The 21,737-nt window shown below is 41.0% G+C and overlaps 1 protein-coding gene across 1 annotated transcript; it reads right to left on the bottom strand.

Annotated features, from left to right (window-relative positions):
• Window positions 1-1,924: 1,924 nt before the first annotated feature.
• ATP6AP2 (ATPase H+ transporting accessory protein 2) lies at window positions 1,925-21,235 on the bottom strand. The gene is made up of 9 exons (XM_057538571.1): window positions 21,003-21,235; window positions 14,922-15,052; window positions 13,130-13,261; window positions 8,390-8,485; window positions 8,104-8,241; window positions 7,039-7,092; window positions 6,039-6,188; window positions 4,932-5,051; window positions 1,925-2,927 (listed from the first exon to the last, which is right to left on the bottom strand). Exons 1-9 carry the CDS (start codon window positions 21,040-21,042, stop codon window positions 2,733-2,735), a joined length of 1,056 nt encoding a protein of 351 aa, XP_057394554.1. The 5' UTR covers window positions 21,043-21,235; the 3' UTR covers window positions 1,925-2,732.
• Window positions 21,236-21,737: the final 502 nt, after the last annotated feature.

The raw sequence follows: 21,737 nt of genomic DNA, 5'->3' as shown, positions 1-21,737 counted from the left end.
AATGCGCTCCTGAACTGCATCTGGGGCCAGTAAAAGGTCACTAGAGTAGGACAACTGACATAATTTACTAATCAAAGTTTGTTCCTATTATTTGCAACCAAGAAACTAGCCAGTACATATCAGTGGTACAATGATGGGCCCAAGCAGAGTTCCTTGAATTTGGTACTATTATTATAGTTTATATTAAGCATTCACAAACCTTTGAGCATGTTATCCCGCTGAATGCTGACTTTCACAAACCTGGAGTATTACCATCCCCATTATATAGATGAAAAAGTTTGATTCAGAGAGGATTAAGGGATTTGCCCAAGATTGTTCAGCTAGTAAGTGGTGAATCGGATAACTGAATTCATCTTTATTTCAGTCACAGTGCTTCTTAACTAATGCCTTTTTCTGACAACTCCTTATTTTTCCAGGAAACCACTGCATAGTCACTCTGTCATGAAAAGGCTGGAAAGAAACCTACCTGAAGCCAAGGTTGGAAGGCCTGATGCCACTGCATGTTTTGGAAATTGTTGATCACCCATTAAAAAGTAAGTTTATGGCTTCCATATTATTTGGTACTAGTGAAAATGGATTCAGGATAGCATTCCTTCACAAAAGACAGCCAAAGAAAGTAAAAAATCAATTCTCTATTATTCTTAACAGAATTAGGCCATAAGCAGTATCTGCCACATGTAGAATCTCAGATATTTTATAAACCTGGAATATTCCACCAATTAGATATAAAGTGACTGGGTTTTCTCTTTCAGTGTCAGTGGAATAGTCTGCCATGAGCCTGACTTTCCTGCCTCTCACACAAATCTTGACATCATGATTTATGTTCCTGAACAAATTAGACTTAATTTAAGAGCAAATCATCAGCAACAGGTATAATAATCTTGGCAGAACATTTATTTTAATTAATTGCTTTCTGCCTACCATAGATGGAAGGGTGCTGATGCCATTTACCCTGTAAGGATTAGTGCTGTCATGTTATTAATTTTTTTTCTTCTAGAACGTAGTCTCATCAGTTTTAAATTACAAAGGCACTGGTTTACTTCATATTTCATCATAACAATCTAACTTCTGTGGCAATATTTATATAAGAAACTTGTGAAAGAAAAATGAATTTTAACCGCTCTGCAGCATTATAGATCCCTGTTCCCCAGACATAGGCCCTGTTGGGTTCCGTGGGGGTCAGAGTGTTTCCGGGCTAGGTTGCTGAAAATGCCCTCACCCTCATAAACTTGGCAGGGGGTAGTGGTGGAGGAGAACACTTGAGTGATTTTAGGACCATTAGTTTTTCTTTCCTGTGGAGTTATTAGCTTCACTGTTTATAGTTCAATGAGAGGCAAAAAGAAAACAAAAACTTCCTCCACTCTATGGAAGTTTAACACTGTAACTGTCAATGGTATCCTGCAGGATAAATAGACTCCGTCTTCTCAAACATGTTATTTAGAAACGATTTGATGTTCTTTGCAAAGAAGAGGCAGACACAGCTAATACTAAACCCAAGTAGGGGGTTCCCAGGGGCAGGGCAGCACACCTCTCTTACTAAAGTAACTTAGCTACATAATCATGAAGTTTAAAATTCTAATTAATTGGGTAAGCTATACGAATTTAAAACTGTATCCCTTAAGCCTTTACCTTATTAGTTCTTCATACTGTAATCAATTAGTTGTATATTCACCTTTTTAAATGCTATAGGAAAATTTAAGCCTTCCCTACCTGAAGTCTAGTGTGAATTTATCACATATTCTGTATAAATTCAGTAATAAGCATAGTAATTGAAATGTCTTCCTCAATTGGTAATGAATCTCAGGAGGCAGTGAGAATAATAATAAAAGTTTGTGTAACAAAACAGCCAATTTTAATTAGATTAAAACCCTTTTCAGTTAGGTTTTTACAATATAAAATAGATTTAATATTGAAATGACACAAATTTGGAATCATTATTAACTTTATTTGCCACTCTTTATAGACATTGGTCCACTTCCACATGAAAAGTAGGGAGCATCTACTTCCACTTAACGTTCTATAGAATGATGTTGTACTGCAAACCAGAGTAACTTACTTACAAAAGGGGAAAAATTAAATCATGCCCCAAGATGTCCCCCAAATGTTTTTGTGTCTAACTCCACAAAGCTAGTTCCTTCTTAGATCAATGTAGTATCTTTAATATCCACACCTGACCATTCGGATCACCAAACTTTCAGAAGAGGTTAAAAAACAGCTATAGTCTGTCAATCAGATGGAAGTCCAAATCTAAGTAAGTGACTATATAAGCACATACATAGACATACGTAGTTTAGAGCTGCTTGAAGTCAAAAACCTTTACTTTACTCGTTTCAGATTAAGATGTTTATGTTCATAGTATATAACAGTCCAGTTATCACTTTCACCTGTCCTGTGTAAGGAAGTAAGTTAAGCATTTCAAAGTCAGTGCATTTTCCCAACATAAATAACACAAACTGTTATTTCAGTGCATGTTTCCAAATATTAAATGGAATGAAATTCATATTAAATGGTTATATCAATCATATTTGAGCATATTATGGAACCTGTATCACACAAATCAACTCACATCAATACTATAATTCACTCTAAAAGAACATCATCTCACAGGCACATAAAAGCGAGAACACAATCTGCTTTTTTATAAATGTATACTATCTACTTTACACTAAAAGATTTATTATAACGAAACAGGCGATTTCCAAACCCCTTTTCTAAGTTGGCATAAGGAAAGTTCAATCCATTCGAATCTTCTGGTTTGTCATCCTATAAATGATGCTATCATATCCAGGATCCATGTTCCAAATATTGTAAGAGGTGATAATCACAGCCAAGGCCAAGGCGATCATTATCCAGAGTATCATGTTGAAAACCACTGGATATTCAAAATTGTACTTATATGCGAGGTTATAGGTACTTGATGGGTCCTTCTACAGTAAAGAAAAGAAAATCACAGAGGGAAGAATGTTAAGTTAGGAAATTATCCCAATTTGCTAGCTATGATTCATTTATCTAACAAAGTATATTAATAAGTGGCATAAGAACTCCCTATATTAGGAGGAACCAAGAAGGGGGAGCCTTCAAAGAGAAGGTTAGCACATTGTTGGTGGAAGTATATACAGTGCTCCAACTGCTTGCAACGCTGATAGACTTGACAGTGTGCGTATACTGTGATGCAGCCAGTGCATGCCCTAGGGAACACGTCTAGATGTACCAAGACATGTGCAAGGACATCCAGCAACGGGATGAATAAATGTGGCACATCCAGTGGAACATAGAGTAGTTCAGGTCATTTTACTGCTATGTTTATCAACTTGCGTGGCTCTTAAAAACAATACTGAGCCTTTGCTCAGAGAAAAATACATATAGTATGATTCCATTTATAGAAAATTCAATTACAGGCAAAACCAAACATTATTTAAGGATAAATACATATGTATTAAAACTGTAAAGAAAAGCCAGGGACTGGTTAACATAATATTCAGGAGAGCAATTACCTCTAGATGGGGAGGGTAAAGGAATAAGACAAGAGGGAGCTTCAGAAGAACAAGTATTCTCTTCAGCTTTATAACGTTAAATTTTTAAAATTCTTTAACTAGTATTACATGTTACATACTTTGTACGCTGTGTGTGGAGGGTGTGTCCTGCCAGGGAGGTTTTACATTCGCTTCCGTTGGAGGCCACTGGTCTTACCAGCCTGGGGCTGAGGTTTGTGTTAATTTCTTGGCCTGGGGCTTCCTAGAACTTGCGGATAGTATAAATTTGAGCCTCAAACCCACATGAAGGTGGCCCTGTGGTTAAGGATTCCCTAGGAGACATTCCACCCCCAGCACATACCCCGACTGCACAGCCCCCAAGCTGCCTTCCTGTCTCCTTCTGCTGGCAGGCGGGCTGTTTTCTAGTCTCGCTGCGGGCACGGCCCTTTCAGGGTCCCAGCTTCACGGGGAGGCGTCAGTTCCAACTCCCCACAGAGAGCCAGTTGCTCAGTAACCCAACTGGAAATGTTCCCGGGGCAGCCTGACTAACAAACACAGTTCTCCAGTTCCCTTTCTGCAGTTGCTCCTTAAGAGTTTCCCTTACTTTCTTGAGAGTTAAACTGTGCACTCAAGAGGGTGTTTACTTTTTATCCACTATTTCTAGATGCTCTGTAGTCAGAAAATTTTTCGGTTTGTCTAGCCTGCCATGCTGTCTTAAACAGAAGTCCTTCCGCTCCTGTTAAGGATGAAAACAAGTCACATCTAGATTATCTTGAACACATTACTTTTGAGCATCTCACTCTAAGTCCCACACAGCGATTGATAAAACTGAGGAGAGTGCTGGCTGCAAAATGGACCCAAAGGAGTGTCCATAAACGACTGGGAATCCGCCTGCTCTGAGAGATGAAGCCAGCTGAAGCCAGCTGTAAGTAATGTTCTTGGCCGTGCACGCACACGCACTTGTTATATATACTAGAGCTGGAACCCTTGCCTATGATCCTCTAAATGCTTAAAAATCAAAGCAAGATCCAGGTCAAAAAATTGTATTATAAAGAGTGTACGTAGCTGGAAAATGGGAGACTGTACCACAAAGACGATGTACCTCTGAGAAAAGCAGACTCCACAAGTTGAGAGCGCCACACCACTCCCTCATGTTAACTTCTGAGGTCTCCTTGTAATACCCATATTTGAATTATCTTATGGGCTCTGACACATTTGCTTTTATCCCTAACAAAGTCTCGCATCCCTAACAAAGTCTTGCATTATCTGATTACAACCCCAAAGAACTGAGCATCACTGGCAAAACACACATACCTACGTGAATAAGAAACCTACATTTTAATTGTTTTTTCAGATTTACTGACTGCTCATTCATATTGCCCACAAGTGATACAGGATTTAGTGGGTTTTTTAGAGTTAATTTTACAATTTTAAAGCAGGATCTAAAAACATACTCACCGCTTGTTTTGCCTCAAGGATAGTCCTAGTCTTCCTCGCAAGGGATGTGTCGAACGATCTGACAGTCACTAACTCTACCACTGCATTCCCACTGTAGAGATTGTACATGTCATCTGCAAACTGAAGAGTTACTGACATTACTATGAATCTCAAAATACACACTTATTAAAATTTTTGTAAAGCTTCTGTGCACCTACAAGAACAAATACAATTACCTACTGGCTCATGAAATACACTGTGTCTTAAAATAGGCAAGTCTTAAAGGTTTTGATGATGTTAAAATATTCAGAAAAGTGTTAAGATTCAACATATAAACGTTCAAAATAAAATTACTTCCAGAAAGAAGGGTCACTGAATTTGTTGGTGTATAAACTGGGGGCAGGGAAGTAGGAAAAATGAAATCTTTGTTGTCTCTGGTTGATCACAAACATCTACGAAGATTTAACTATGAAGCCTCACTGAAGAGCTGCAGGTGAATAACGTCAAGGGCAGAAGAAAACTAGCATTTACTAGTATCTACTAAATGTCTGGTACTGTGCTAAGTGTTCTCCTTCGATTATTTCATAGGGATTAGAGTTTCAGGGAAGATGAAAGTTCTGGCGATGGATGGTGGTACAGTTGCCCAACAATGTGAATGTACTTAGCGCCACAGAGCTGTACACTTAGAAATGGTTAAATGGGAAATTTATGTTAGATACATTTTACCATGCCAAAAAGAAAAAGAAAAAAGTACTGTGCTAGAGTTATTGATCATTTCCTATGCTGCCTATGCCAGCATTAGAAAGAGAGACATCCCTGGGATTTCGATTTCCCTGGTGGTCCAGTGGTTAGGACTTGGCACTTCCACTGCCAGGGCCCGGGTTCAATCCCTGGTCGAGGAACTAAGATCCTGCAAGCCGCTCGGCAAGGCCAAAAAAAAAAGACAGACAGACATCCCAACATACACCTGTGACCTACTCCATCCTCGGTCACTGAAATTAGAGGGCCCTCAAAGAAGGTGAGTAAAAGACTTCAATCAATAGTATTTCACTAAGCAGATTTTTCCCATTAGGAGGCTAAAAGTCAAATGCTCATACTCTAACTGCTCACACCCCATTGATGGTTTACCTTTTGTAGAGCATCAACAAGGATCTTAGAAGCATCTCTAAATTGTTCAGAGTCTTCCCCGTAACGTTTCCCAATTTCGTCCAAACCTGCCAGCTCCAGTGAGTATAAATCAGGAGAATGATCCTTGGCTAGATGCTTATGTCGAGACAACTTAGGAGAAAAAACAAACAAAAGGAAATAGATGAAGTATTGTCAAACACAGCCAGTTGGAGTTTTACACCTAACTAAACTAGGCAGAAGCACCCCAGGGTACCACAATAGTCTAGAACGGTGGCAAACAGAACTGGTTTAAATGGGAGTTTCTGATAAAACAAATCCAACACAAATCTCATTTTTAGGAGCAGTTATAATAGCTCTTTTAAAAGTTTCTTAGTTTAAAAACCTCAGATACGGGCCAGGGTATGAGAGAACAGATGGTTGGACCAGTTTGATCCCAGGAGAGATGAGCCATCAGTGCTCACAGAGCAGACATCTCCCACACCACCAGCACTACACTTCCACACTCCCCAAACCAACCCCACTGAGAGTTTGGCCAGCAACTTCAGAAGATAGCACACGGGTAAGATTTTCTATTTCATCATAGGAGGGTTTTTTAAAAAAAATCACCAAAAAAAAAAAAAAAGAATACACTACAGGCATATATATTCTCTTCCTGACTTGGTCGACTGTGTTATTAGTCCAAACTGTTTAAGTCTTAATGTCTGACAAGAAATCAACAGGTCAGGACCACAGCCAGGGTGGCCTTACTCCTAAGCCTGTGTTCTTGGAAGATATATTAATACTTACTATCCCTCCTAAAGGTAGAAATGCAAAGTAATTTGTTAACATGAGATGAGTTCAAAATTCCCAACACCACCACTGCTTTCTCAACTTTCATGGAATCATAAATCTAGGGCATACTTAAACTTTTTGACTGGTTTCACTATCATTCAAGGACTCTCTAGAAATGTCTTCTGGAACCAGAATAAATGGAACGGAAAAATTTGAGAAGCCTACTTACCAAACTTGAAATATCATGTAGCACTTGCAGTTCAGAAAGAAAAAGCAGATCAACCTGCAGAGAGCAGAAAGAAATGAGCATTATTTTAAATATGCATCTAAGATCTATATTTGCCATCTATCAAATAAGGCACAGGATATTACAGACATTAAGTACATGAGTGAATTTATGCAACAACTGTCCTCCATTTGCTAGGTTCATTTCAACTGAAAATGCTTATAAAACAGTATTTCCTAACAAAAAGGTGATAGTCATTCTCCAGCACAGTGACTACCACTCAAATAGCTTTATTTTTTTTTTTTCATTTATTTATTGTATTTATTTATTTTTGGCTGCACTGGATCTTCCCGCACCAGGGCTCGAACCCGTGTCCCCTGCATTGGCAGGCGGATTCTTAACCACTGCGCCACCAGGGAAGTCCCAATAGCTTTATTTTTGATAAAGCTGTGAAAAAGCATCTAAACTGGTTTTCCCTCAGGGCATCAGAATATTCTGGCGCACTGCAACGAGGTCCTGCCAATAGCCTACTTTGCTCACATCCCTTGAAGAATAAAAGATGGTGGTCCTGGTCATCCAGAGTAGGTGAAGAAGGGAGGCTACCACAAAGGTGGCATGCCATGTGGTTAAGAGGGTGCATGAACAGGTGGTGAAGCTGACATACAGGAGTCAAAAGTAAGGGTGGTGCCCTCCACTGTACAGTCAAGAATGAATTAGAAAAATGAGGCAACACATCAAAAGTGGCAGTGAATAATGGCTCCCACATTACCAGATCCACACAGCTGTACCAACTACCAACTAGTTACTGTGATTTCTGGCCTGTCAGGATTAATTGGTGGCAACCCTTGCGCTAGAATGTAGTGCTATTTATTACTACAGATCAGCTCACAAAGAGATGAGATTCATTTCTTAAAAATTACACTAAAGGAAAAAAGAATCTACTCCAAGCAATAAACTTGCAAAACTTTTCATTTTCTAAAATTTCAAGTTTGCTCTAAAGTCAGGAGCATAAGAAATGGCAAGTTACTAATGATATTCATTTATTCATTCAATAACTGCACTACTTACTTCATTGTTCCTACTCAGAGAATTGAGGGGAAGTGAACTGAGAACAGAGTTTTCTTGAAACAGTCGATTGCGGAGCTGTCTTAGTGTTACTGAGAGATCTTCAAAAACCGAGTTTGCCTTCCCCACCATGTACACTCTCTGGAAGAATCCAAAATTTTGTTACATTCTACAGATTAATTCCAACATACAGAGGTCTGTCAGCATTTTTCATAAAATTAGTTTTAAATTTTCATTAAATAAAGAAAGCTTATTTTTTAAAGCATTTAAAATAAAAACTATCACTTACTTCCTCACTGGGAGCCAACTGTAAAACTACAGGAGTTTCTTCAGAAAATAAGGAGTGAATGGAATTTGCAACGCTGTCAAGACTGAAAGGAACTGCCTGAAATTTAATAGTGAGATCTTAATTATTATCTGAACCAAAATGGGAAGAAAAATCATTTACATAGTATTAAAAAAGGAGCCTTAAAAAAAAAAAAAAGTACCAGCATTTTCTATGGAAATTCAAAAGACCTAAATCATATCCAAACGCAAAGAGCCCTTTTGAGGGCACAGAAGATTAAACAGCCCCCTAGTGGGCCAATGAGTTTGTGTCTCCAAATGTGCCTAAATGAGAAAAAACGTGCAAAATGAAGGAGAAAACACTACCTTGCACAAACGACCATTTTCTGGTGGTCATTCAGGTATTTTAAGCAGCAATACATCTGGTTTCAATATTGATAAAATGTGCCACAATGAATGTATATTCTACAATAATGTATTAACTTGCATTTAAGAGAGGGTCAAAGGAATTTGAAGACTTGAATATAATTGAAAGAGAGACCTCATTTTCCATTTCAAAATTTTAAAAATAATAAGATGTAGGGTTTGGTCTTCAGATAGACTGAAGACTCTTAGGCAAGGCATAAAGTATGTCACAAGAATTCTGAATGTGAAATTTATCTTGGGAACACATGATATTAATAAACTGAAATAGCTAATTGTGATAAAATGTACTTTTTCCGTGAATTTATTATTAAAGTGTAACATACATATAATACGGTGCACAAATCTTGGAGTAACAGCTCAAGGAATATTTACAGATGGATATGCTCATATAACCCAACCAGAGCAAAACAAAACATCAGCACTCTGCAAGCCTCTCTACCCACTCCCTCCATCCCCAAGGGTAACCAAAATTCTGACTTCTATTCCCATAGACCTGTTTTTGCCCCACATTATTTTTTTTAATTATGGTAATTTTTCCCCTCAAAAACTTATTTATTCTCAATATTATTACAACAAGCAGTACAGTAGTAATGTTTTTGTTTTAATGGAGATTTCGTACAGTGATTTTTTTTCCAGTAATTCCCTTTACTATTAAAAGGTTCATATATATAAGTAGCTCGTTAATGTGGGCCAGGCAGAAATAAATGTGATTAATAAATGTGAAGTGTTATCTATTTTTACTCTTACACAAGATGCATATTAACTCTTCCCCAAATTCTCTTAAAATAAGTTAATGAGTAACTGAAGAAGGGGAAGAGTTCCAGCTTGCAAAAGCATCCTGTTACAAGCTCCCTGAGTCAGCCACAAGCGCTCCTCCTTTTGCAGGCACACACTTCACTTCCTTGGGCTTTGGAAGGAATATGAGAACATGTAACACAAACTCTCCAGCCTCATTTCACCTCAGTGGCACACACAGCAGGAAAGTTGAAGATTAAAGGTAACGTGTCCCTAGCAATCAAATTGGAGAAGCTACTGAGTCAGGTAAGCGCCAAACTATGAAGGAAAAGAAAAAATTATATAGACTGCTATACTCAAAAAGGAAAAAAGGTCATGCTTAAAATCCCATGATTGTTTTCTTCTACTACATTATAAGGATAACACGTTTGTCCTGGGAAAAATGGAAATTCTGTATCTACAGGACTTGAAAATCTAATGATAACAGCTAGCTAATCAAATAGAAGCTTTGTTAAGTGGAATTCTAAGGCTTTTTTTTTTTTTTTCTGGTGGATTTTTCCCTCGGAGCCTTATATCTATCTTTCCACCTACTGCCAGTAAAAGTATTAGAAGCGGTCAGTCAGGGTCAAGCAATAACATGACCTCTTTTCACAGCTTCTACTCCTGTAAAATGAGGCTAGTCTGTTTTAAAATGTTTAGTTTTGGATTGTAGGCTAATGAAAATCTTAATGGCATATTGGATTTTTTAATATACTTTTTTATTTTTATTTTTTGGCTGTGCTGCGTGGCATATGGGATCTTAGTTCCCTGACCAGGGATGGAACCCGTGCCCCCTGCAGTGGAAGCGTGGAGTCTTAACCACTGGACCGCCGGGGACGTCCCATATATACTTTTTTAAAAGAGATCTTCTACAGTGATTTTTACAGAAATCACACAACAAGCTACTTAATAATCTTTGAGAAGACTAAAAGTATCTTTTTCACATGTCTTTCATTTTTATTGTTCCCTTCCTTCCATTTACTCTGAAATTCTTCTGGTTTTTCTTTAGCTCATTAATTTCCAGTCTTTTAAATCATCTAACATGTGCATGTAGGGTTATAAATTTTCCCTCTTCTTACCACTTTCGCTGTACCCTTCAAATATATGGCACATTTGTGATACTCAGTCCCAAATAATTTCAACACTTCCACCATAATTTTCTCCTCAACCAATGAATTATTTAGGACTGTGTCTATTTCAGCTAGCTTTTCTTATTGGCTTTTTAAAAATTAATTTTTAAGAGTTATATATACATGTGGTTTAAAGAGACAAACAATTCTTTAAGACTTTCTATGGAAGATAAGGTTGCCCGTCCACTTCCTATTTCTCTGAGGTACTCACTTTCTTTCCTCCCCCATCTTTTCTCTTCCTCACTTCGAGTTAGTTTTTCCAGTTTTATTGATACAGTTGACATACATCACTGTGTAAGTTTTAAGGTATACAACATGATGGTTTGACTTACATATACTGTGAAATGATTACTGCAATAAGTTTAGTGAACATAAAGAACATTTTTTTTCCTTGTGATAACTTAGAGTTTACCCTCTTGACAACTTTCATATGTATCACACAGCAGTGTTAACTACAGTCATCATGCTGACTGACTGAACATTACATCCTTAGTACCTATTTATAGCACTCACCTTCAAATCCTTTGTTTCCTTTTCTTTTTACCACCACCTCTAAATAATGTTTATACTACTCCATCTTGATTTTTCAATTTTAGGCATTATGTATTTATCGCCCATTATAGAAAATGAGGATCTAGCTCTCCGACATTACCAACCACAGCCCTGTCCCCTTACAAGCACTCTGTTTCTATCTCTCCACCCTCCCAATAGTTATAATTTTCATTTCTGTATCATTTTATTATAACTACTTAAACAATATTCTCAGCCTAGCTTCATACTGTGCAATTCCTGCTTTTCCTTTCTTGCGCTTCTGGTCCCTAATGGCAATGATGAGAAATCTGCTACCATTTTACTCTCATTCCTTTGTCATGACAGCATCTTTTCTCTCTGGGAAGATTATTAGCGTCCTTGACCGTTCTTCAATTTCACTATATTTAGGTGTTGATTTGGCTTTACCCTACCTCAGTGTGCTCTAAACCTGAGGAGTCGTATCTTGTGTTTGTTTCTACCACTTCCAAGCATTTTTTAAGGTATCATTTTGTTATTGTATTCAGATTTAACTGCATTGTGGTCAGAGAGGGTGGTTTATATGATACTGATTATTATCGATTGAGATTTGCCTTGTGGCCTAGTACACGGTCATTTTTTGTAAGCATGTCATGTGTGCTTGGAGATAATGTATACTAGACCACAGGAAAAGTGTGAAACCCCCCACCACCACCAAAATCAGCATCTTATAGACCAGTGTTACAATGCAGTGAAATTAGAAACTGAAAAATTAAAAGTTATTTTGAAAGAACCCGTATGTTACAACACTTCTAAATAACTCATGGGTTAAAGAAATCAGTATAAATTACAAAATATTTTTAAGTGAAAATGAAAGCACCACATATCAAAAATATCTTTTAACTGCCTCTGGTTTCTATCCCTTCCTTTAACTCTTCCACAATTTTAATATATGTATTTTTAAATCTCTTTTTGAGGCTGGTCTGTTATCTGTAGTAGTTCTAGGGGGATGAATTCTGTTTGTTGCACCTGCTGACTTTCTCATGGCATTTTTTCCTTCAAGTGTTTGGTAAATTCAACTCCTCTTCAGTTCTTTTTTACCGAAGGAGCCCTGGGCTGGGGAGGTGTCTGTGTGGGGTGGATTGTGTGAATTTGGAGCATGTGACTCTGCACAGCACAAGCCCATAGTTACGATTTCTCTTAGGGGGGCTCTTTGGGCCCCACAGCTAAGGGTGGCAACCCAGCTCCTTCATGGTAGCCCTGGGGCAGCTGGGGTTTTAATAGTCCTCCTTTCAAGAACAAGACAGCATTTTATAGCCCCAGGCTTTCTGTAGGGAACACAATTTCACCTTCAGCTCCTGCTCACCATTGTGGCTTTTGAATTCTCTATTCATATCTGGCACCTGTGTGTATCCCTTCCTCACTTTCAAGTTTAGTGATACATGTAAAGATGTTTGGTGACTTCTATATGCTTACAGTAGAAGGAGGGCCTCTCACAACAGCTCAGTCAGCCATATTGCCTGAAAGGCCAGTGAAGGAATAAGTGAGCCAGCAAAATTGCCTCCAGTCTCCTTCTTACACAAAAATGATAAAATTCTGAAGGGAAGGTGACAAAATAATGCCCTAGAAAATGTCAGCAGGTTACACCCTCAACTGGTTTCTCTTTTTTGAGCCTCTGACTATTCTGAGAGTGGGCCAATTTCTCTACCTTAGAAAGTATTCTCATCCATAGCAAACAGCCAAGTCTCAATAAATTTACAACCATCATATAATTTAAAAAAAACAACTATTTTACTTATCAGTGCATTAAAAAAAAAAAGACGAGTGCTTAGAACACAATCCATAATGACAGCTGACAAGACAAAATTTTAAATGCATCCCTTTAATTCTTTATAATAAATACTCACATTTTCCAAAGGGTACGAAATGACGCTGCCTGGGGGTAGAGCAAGCTTGTCCACTCCCTTCACCGTCACCATAACGGTAGCCCGAGGACGGTGGAATAGGTTACCCACTGCAAGTCCCGGCCAAGAAAGGTCCTACACATTGAAAAGTGCGAAACTGTGCCAATTATCAATGCAGGAAACCATTTCCCTAATAACATCTAACAAGCAGAATTAAGGGGTACTGGGATGACACTGGCAATGAAAACTCACAGGGACAGCAAATGTCTTATTTAAAGCAGTAGTTGCAATCTCCTAATTGAGGATGCTGATTTCTACCTTCTTCATTTTCTTAAACCTTTACAGACTTGAAACAATAAAGTCTAATAACAAGTCATCTCAAACCTTCTGTGGAAAAAAGGCAAATAAACAAAATGTAGGTACTTTTCAAATTCCAGATTACAAAACATTCTCTCTTCCATATAACCATGGACATTTCCTTCCCTCACATCATTCTTTGCCCTTACCTACAGCATCACTTTTCTCTTTCACAGTGACACAGCAAGGCTACCATTACAACATTCTCTTTAGACTAAGTGCTTTATAAATAAAATTCCTGCTGAAAGTAACTCATAGTAGTTTATTAATAATTATTTCTAAAGGTTACTTTGACAGCCATTTGTAGTCAAAATTAAGTTTGTAAAGAACTAGGTGCAAATTTCATCCTAAAATGTAAACAACCCATCAGGTTCACGCAAGGAATGCAGGGGCTCCAACCCATCAGGTTCACGCAAGGAATGCAGGGGCTCCACCCAAAGGCCCAGCAGAGAGGCAGTTCCCACGCACTGCTTCTGGTTTCAAGGGCACTCAGGACCTAGGAAGAATGTTCCTTTGAGTGACTGATGATATCTAGAGACCACCTCAAAAGCACCAAAGTTTAAAGTGGGAGGAGATAGGAAGATAGAGCAAACTCCATCTCCTTTCTTCCAGCCCTGAGCTTTATAAGATGTCTCATACTGACTGGACCTAGGCCCCCTACGCAACAATCATGTAAGCAGCCAGATATTACAACAGGTTATGGCTACTGACCACACTATTTTCCTAAACTCAGGTAAGATGCATATACATTTTATCATGCATAACAAATTGCAATGGACTGAATGTTTGTGTCTCCTCAAAATTCATGTTGCAAAAATCCTAATCCCTCCAGTGTGACGGTATTAGGAGGAGGGGCCTTAGGGAGGTAACTACATTATGAGGATGGAATCCTCATGAATGAGATTAGAGCACCCTTATAGAGGGGACCCCAGGGGGCTCTCTCCGGCTCTCTCCACCATGTGAGGATACAACAAGAAGTTGGCAGTCTGCAACCCAGAGAGGGCCTTCACCAGAACCCTGCCGTGCTGGCACCCTGATCGCAGACTTCCAGCCTCTAGAACTGTGAGAAATAAATGTTTATAAAGCACCCAGTCTATGGTACTTTGTAACAACAGCCTGAACCAAGACACAAATCTATCATGTGTACTGGAAAAACACAATAAAATTATACATCCTATTAATAGTAGGACAGATGCATTCTCTTATATAACAAAGAACGTCACTACTATGAATAAACGATTACGTGGTTAATGTTTTATAATGATTTGTTTTCATAATCGAGCTTGGAACACTTATCCAAAATCTTCCTGACTACAAATAAGCTTTTTACTTTTGTAATCTGTACCTATGTTTGCCCGTTGCTTTCCTGGCCTATTAGCAGAAATCAACAAAAATGCTTTCAGAAGCAGCTCCAAATATTTTTTTTAAATACACATACTTCTTTCACAGAGAAGCCCATGGACAATGCAGCCACGTCTGGGATTCGCTCTCCTGGTATGGGCCAATTTCCATCCCGGAAAACAACAGACCCTGGTGATCTTAATATACTAAACTCGTCCCCTAAGACACCTGAAAGGAAAACAGATTAATAAATGATCACCATCAAAAATCTTTTGCACCCACATTGAAAATTATTAAATATAATACATACTTGCCCATTCTCCATTGACTTTAGCATACTAAATTTTGATTGGACAAAATGCTGACACCTAAACATCAACAAATTCTTTTTCAAAGCATCACTGTAAGGATTTAAGTCCATACATTCTGCTGTAACAAAGTTACAACTATGAAACAAGATTCTCCTAATGACCTAGGTGCCTTCCTACAGATGGCCCTTAAACAGGGGCATGTGGCAATTTTGCAAGAATCAGAAATCAGCAGCATTTCTCCAGATTTTTAAAGAACAAAAGCCAAAACCTTGGCTCAGACCAGAAAGGAAGAAAAGAAACTTGAAATCTCTAAATTATTTCTACCATCAAGAGTTTCCCTGATGGCTCAGTGGTTAGGAATCCGCCTGCCAATGCACGGGACACGTGTTCGAGGCCTGGTCCAGGAAGATCCCACATGACGCGGAGCGGCTGAGCCTGTGCTCTGGAGCCCACGAGCTGCAACTACTGAGCCCACGTGCCACAACTACTGGAGCCTGCGTGCCTAGAGCCCGTGCTCCGCAACAAGAGAAGCCACCGCAACGAGAAGCCCACACACCACAACGAAGAGTAGACCCCGCTCACCGCAACTAGAGAAAGCCCGTGCACAGCCACGAAGACCCAACACAGCCATAAATAAATAAACAAATAAATATTTCTACCGTTGATCCTCTCTTGAAAATGCAAATTCATAAAATTCCTAATATATCATGCCAAAACTTCAGCAGGTTAGTATATCTTGGGATAGATCATAGCTTCCCTTATGTCCCACAGGCAAAGCTAGTGAAATGAGTACTGTCAAATGGGGGGTCCACGTTACGAGTCAGAATGTAAAATACTTCAGACTCTAGAAACAAAGTCCAGGACATAGTATTTCCAATGCACATATCAAGAGGCTGAGAAAAGGTATTCTGTAATAATAAAGTCAACTAGTCTAGGGGTATGGGGCCTGGGATTAAGAGGTGAGAATGAGAATAAAGGGACTATGTTATAGGCCCTCCAAGGCTAAGGATGAGGTATCTTGCTTCTTCACCCATCGTGAGTTAACCCAATCGTGTCTAGATTACACAAGGACAAGTAACTAATGGAAACTTTCGAGTTCCTATGAAAAGATTAGTTCCAAGTCCAAAACAAATCTTGGTCACGCCTAGTATAGGAAAATTAGACTTTAATAAAGCATCACTGTTACTCTCTTGACCTAAGGAAAGTACCGCTTACAGGCTATGGGAATAACGTTGGAAGCAACAGTGTTTCGGTGTTGCAGTATTGACAGTAAATAAAAGGCCTCAGGATGGTGCTGATACAACATGAAGAGTTACGAGCTTCATTCAGCACAGCCACTAGAGCAGGAATTTCCAAACTGCTCTAGCCAAAGGCAGACAAAAAAAAATTAGCAGAATGGAATGGCAGTTTGTAAATGATAGACATCTTGGTTCGCTGAAGTAGTAGTTAACTGCAAACTCTAAGGAAAATGGGGCAGCAAGGAAGGCATACTTTCTGAATACCATACACACTTAAAGAACAAGATCTGGATCTGGAGATTGCCTTGTTTGAGATGCAGCCCTACTCACTCGACCCCAGCAGAGCTCTACTAAGTTACTTTGCCTCAGCTTTACACTTAGAAGCCACTTCCACACCTGTACAACAGCCCTTCAGGAGCCTAGAGCTTTAGAAAACCTTACAGAGACTCCTGTGCTGAGAAACTGCTGCTTCACGCAGGCATCTCCGGGATACCTGAAAGAAGGTCACCCATCCTCTACCTGAATGTGACCAGCGAATGGGGATGCCACCTCAGCACTACGTTTGCCAGCAATCATCTCCATTGTCCCAACATTCTAATCCTTTAAAAAGTTTAAGAAGTTGGCTTCCCAACTTCTCTCAATTTCCAGTTTTATCACTCCCAACTCAGTCTCACCAGATAACCTCATCTCCAGCTTCAAGAGAAAGCACAGGAATTCCTCCAGCTTCCTGCTTCCTCTCCCCATCACAAGTTTATCTGCACAAGCCCCTAGCCTTATCTCCTCTCCCTCCAGGTGCTGGCAGGGATGTCCCTCCTCCAGTTGAAAATATCCCATGGTTCAGCCTTCAAGGGACCTTCATTCATTCACCTACTGAATTATTCATTCAGGGTTTATTAAGTCTCTATTCTGGAACAAACGATGTATCAGGAGTTAGGTGGCTATATGGTTTGGGGCATACGAAGCTGGCCCTGTACAATATGAGCTCCACGAGGGCAGGGGTTTCAGTCTGTCTTGTTCACACAATATCCCCAGGGCTGAAAACGGTGCCTGGCACACCGGTGCTCAATAGATACTTGTTGAGTGAATGAATGAAGCCACACGTTGCACTAGCCGTTTCCCCTCTCAACTGGCTCTTTCGCTTCAGCATAAAAATACGCGTAGGGTGCTCCCATTCTAAAATCCAAACCACAAAACCCTTCCTTTGGTCCTACCAGCCTCCACCTACCTCTGCTTCCCTTCAGACGAAGAATCCTGTAAGAGTTGTCAGCCATCACTGGCTCTGCTACTTCTTCATCTCCTGTTTGCTACCTAACCCACAGCTTCTGACCCCACCATGCCACTGAAATGACTCACCAAATCCCAAAGAATTTTCAGCCCTCAATTTATGTAACTTCCCAAAGCAACTGATACTGACAACTCCTGCCTTGGCCTCCATAAGCCCGGGCCCCTAGTTTTCCTTCCAATCCCTCTGGCTGCTTTTCTCCTCAGTTTCTTCCCCTTCCCATCCTTCAAAGCAGTGACGTCCAAACTTTTGAGATTTCAACCCTCTCAGTATAAAGTTTGAAAGTATTCCCAATATACATATATTTACTTATAAAGTATACATTTGTAGTATAAAATATATATTCATAATATATTACAGAACACACAAAATAGAAATTTTTTAAAAGGATGAGACACCTTAGTATTCTTCCCAATTTAATCATGAGAAAATAGCAGACAAGCCCAAATTGAGGGACATTCTACAAAAATATCTGACCATTACTATAAACAAAAGAGAAAATAAGAGACAAATGGAATTTCCAGTACATTCTTCTGGCATCCCAATATCACTGGGCACACTCCACTTGGGAGATCTGCAGCTCCATTCCTGACCCTCACTGCTTTCTATTCTATACTGTTCTACAATGGAGTCTCCCCCTGGCTGAGCCCATCTACTCCCTAAGACTGCAAACACCAAAAACACACTAATGGCTCCCAGATTTTTATATTCAGCCTCGATTTCCCTTGAGCCTTAGGCCTACAGTCAGCTGAGCATTTCCTTCTAAGTCCCATGGGTCCTTCAAACTCAACAGGTTCAGAACTGAATTCACCATTTTTCCATACACGCCTCCTACATTCTCTGTATCAAAGGATGACACCACCTTCCACCCAGCTGCTCGAATTAGTCATCTTTAAATCCTTCCTCAGCACCACAGCTAATCAACCAATGAATTCTGTCCATCTTTTGTTCTTCTTCTTATCTCACAACCCTTTCCCCTCCATGTCCAGGGTCCTCATCAGGCCCTCCCCACTTCAGGCCCTCCCGAGGCTTGCTAGAACTGGCTGCCTTATGACCCGTCATGCCACTCTCGGATCCAGCCTTCCCAGCACCTTTTCAAACTACAGATCTGAACATTCACCCTTCAGCTCAACCACCTTCACTCGATGCCCGGAGCCTCTGAGACAAAATCCAAAATGTAACACCCAAAGCACTTCACCACCCTTCCTTCTGGGATCTCCCCAACTTAACTCCTATACGTTTCAGCTCCACCAAACTATTCACTCTTTTGCTCTCACACCTCTGTGCTTTTACACATACTGTTCTGTCAAAAATGCCTTTTCTTCCCACCCCAACCTTTCACACATTTGCCTGTGAGGCACCCTGCCTAGGGAAATTTCCCCCAGCCTCCCCAGTCTGGGAGAGAGGTTAAGAATCCTTCCCCTCTTTGGGAACTCCCACCATACTATGCTGTCATCTATGAATGGGGATGGAATCGACAAGTGAAAAAATAAACAGGCCCTACTTTCGACCTCTGGGGCATCAGTGACCAAATTGAATCCCTCTTCAACATGACATCCCTTCAAATTCCATGTGTTCACCCTTGGCCTTTTCTCTCCAAGCTAAACATCTGAATTTTTTTCAAATACTCCTCATGACCTGGTATTCATAACCCTAGATCCCTTCCCCTGGTCTCTGGTTTGGTAACACCATTTTAAAGGACTCATATTTTTTTCTCAAATAGAGAAGTCAGATCTCTTAAAGATGTTTTCCATTAAATCACATTTAGTCATTGTGGAAAATAGTAATTTAACCTCATCTGACAAGACCATGCAGTGCAGAAGCTGACAGGATCAGAGTCCTGATCTGTATGAACTAGACTATTATAGTTAGGAAAGCAGGTTCAAACCATATACAGAAGCAATTATTTTGCCTCAGACCAAAACCTAACAAAAACCCCTAAACCTCACTGAATCAAAATAATACCAATCATAACATTAAAACATGGAATTTCAGCGAGATGTTCAGCTAAATCACAGTATCAAAGGGAAGATCTTTAAATTTCAAAAACTGAATTTAAAAACTTAAAATAAAATATTCCCCCAAAGAAATTGAGTAGACAGATCAGAACGACCTTGACAGAGCCAGAGACGAAAGGTACAATACAACCTTAAAATTTGGGGGTCATTAAAGTAAGTGTAACTATCATCAACACACAACACTGGGCACCTCCAGGGATGGAGAAAACCTGCCGATTTCAAAAATATCAAAGGTCTATACCTTCATGTAGAATTAAACCACCATTCCCAAAGTGGGGCATCTCAGCACCTCACAGAGCAGCGCCACAGGCGTCCTACAGATTTTTAACGTCTAGGTTTTAAATCGACACACTGGGGAACAGGGACCCATTCCTCCAAACTGTTCTCAAGTCGGCCTCTTGTTCACCACTGTGCCGCTAGTCCCAGCCCCCATCATTCCCACATTCTCACACCTGTGCCACGACACGTATAATGGGAAAGGCCCACGCTTTGGAACCAGCTGATCTGGGTTCAATTCCAGCTTTGCGGCTTACTACTTGTGTGCTGTTTGGGTAATTTATCTAGGCTTGACCACTCTGTAAAACGAGGGTGATATCCTCTTCTAAGGATTGGTGTAAAATTAACCGAATTACATGATACACGGTAAGAGGCCGATTATGAGCTGACTTGCATTCCCCTTGTTGAATGCTAGGGAACCTAGGTTCCACGGAGAAAGCTACCATTTATTTGACATGTGACCCTAAGAACGTGACTCACATCTTAGTTTCCAAATCCTTAAAATTGGGAACTATTGCAAACTACTGAGAGGAACTTTAAATTCTCCTTGAGAAATAATCATACAAAAACAATAATCATACAAAATCAATTTCCGTATCCTGAAACACTGGGGGGAGTGGGGAGATTTCACCAATTACTGATGACAACCGCTAGAAATGAAGACACCAGAAAAATGCAAAGAAAAGCAGCAGCTGATGGCAGCTGAGAAGTCTGCCTTCGCTTCTTTGCAGAGGGCTGCGGTTCAACAGTTGACTGAGAAATGCATCCCTGTCCTCCGAAGCGCCTCCCGAGCCGGAAGAGGCCGGAGCAAGACAGGCAGACTCGCCTTTCTTGAAGAGGCGGAGGGTGGAGGCCGGCTCGGGTGCCCCCAAGCAGCCCCGCCCCGCCCGGCCCCAGCAAGCCCGCCAGGCCGCGCCGCCACAGGCCGGCCCGGAGAGAAGGCGGAGAAGGAGGCGGCTGGGGCGATGCCATCGCCAGCTGCCCGCACTGCGGCATCCGCCCCACTGCCGCCCACCCGCGGCCGCCCCCGAGTCCCGCGGCCCGGGGCCTCACCCGCCACCAAGAAGGACAAGAGCACGACGAGCACAGCCATGGTTCCGCGGCGGCCGCAGCAGTGCAGGACGACACGGAGCGGGCCGGCGGGACGCGATCGACCACCGCAGCACGAGGGGGTGACGAGATCGGGCTCGCCCCGACTCCCTGCTCGCCTCCTCTGGGACGGCTGCCACCTTCTCCACCAACCGCCAGCTACGCCGCGGCCTGGGGAAGAGACGAAGCCTGGGAGACGTAAGCATCAAGGGCGGAGCCTAACGTGATTGATGGAAGGCCCTGCCAATGGCAGGCAGCGATCGAAGAGCCGGGCTGTTCCTCCCCCGGCCCGTGACGACCAGTCACGGGATGGAGGGTAGGGCGGGTGGTCGGGGGCTGGGGGGATGACGGAACCTGTCGAGGGGTCTAGAGAGCCCACAGGGTGGGGCTGCCTCCCGGGTGCGGACCCTTTCGCCAGTCTCGAGCGACGGTCTCCAACCAGGGTGTCTCTCTGTCCCGGTCGCGTGGCCCCGCCCCGCTACGGGTGCAGCTGTGGAAGCTGCAAGGCTGGTTTGGGTTTCGCTGTAACAATTACACAGATGCTGAGCACCTGCTGGGAGGAAGCCAGGCGCTTCGGGAAACCCCTGCACTCCAAGTAGGGGTGCTAGATAAACTACAGGACGCCCAGTTACGTTTGAATTTCAGATAAACAACGAATACTTTTTAGCATAAACATGTGAATATTCCATGGGACGTACT

Source organism: Balaenoptera acutorostrata, chromosome X, assembly GCF_949987535.1.
Source record: "Balaenoptera acutorostrata chromosome X, mBalAcu1.1, whole genome shotgun sequence".
NCBI classification, from domain to species: domain Eukaryota; kingdom Metazoa; phylum Chordata; class Mammalia; order Artiodactyla; family Balaenopteridae; genus Balaenoptera; species Balaenoptera acutorostrata.
This window is presented reverse-complemented; position numbering and strand designations above follow the sequence as displayed.

Excerpts from the sequence above, each read along its gene's own strand:
- ATP6AP2 (XM_057538571.1), bottom strand. The coding sequence starts at position 21,042 with ATGGCTGTGCTCGTCGTGCTCTTGTCCTTCTTGGTGGCGG. Across the intron at positions 8,486-13,129 it reads TTTCGTACCCTTTGGAAAAT|GCAGTTCCTTTCAGTCTTGA; the intron begins GTGAGTATTTAT and ends ATTAAATTTCAG. Across the intron at positions 2,928-4,931 it reads TCCTTGAGGCAAAACAAGCG|AAGGACCCATCAAGTACCTA; the intron begins GTGAGTATGTTT and ends TCTTTACTGTAG.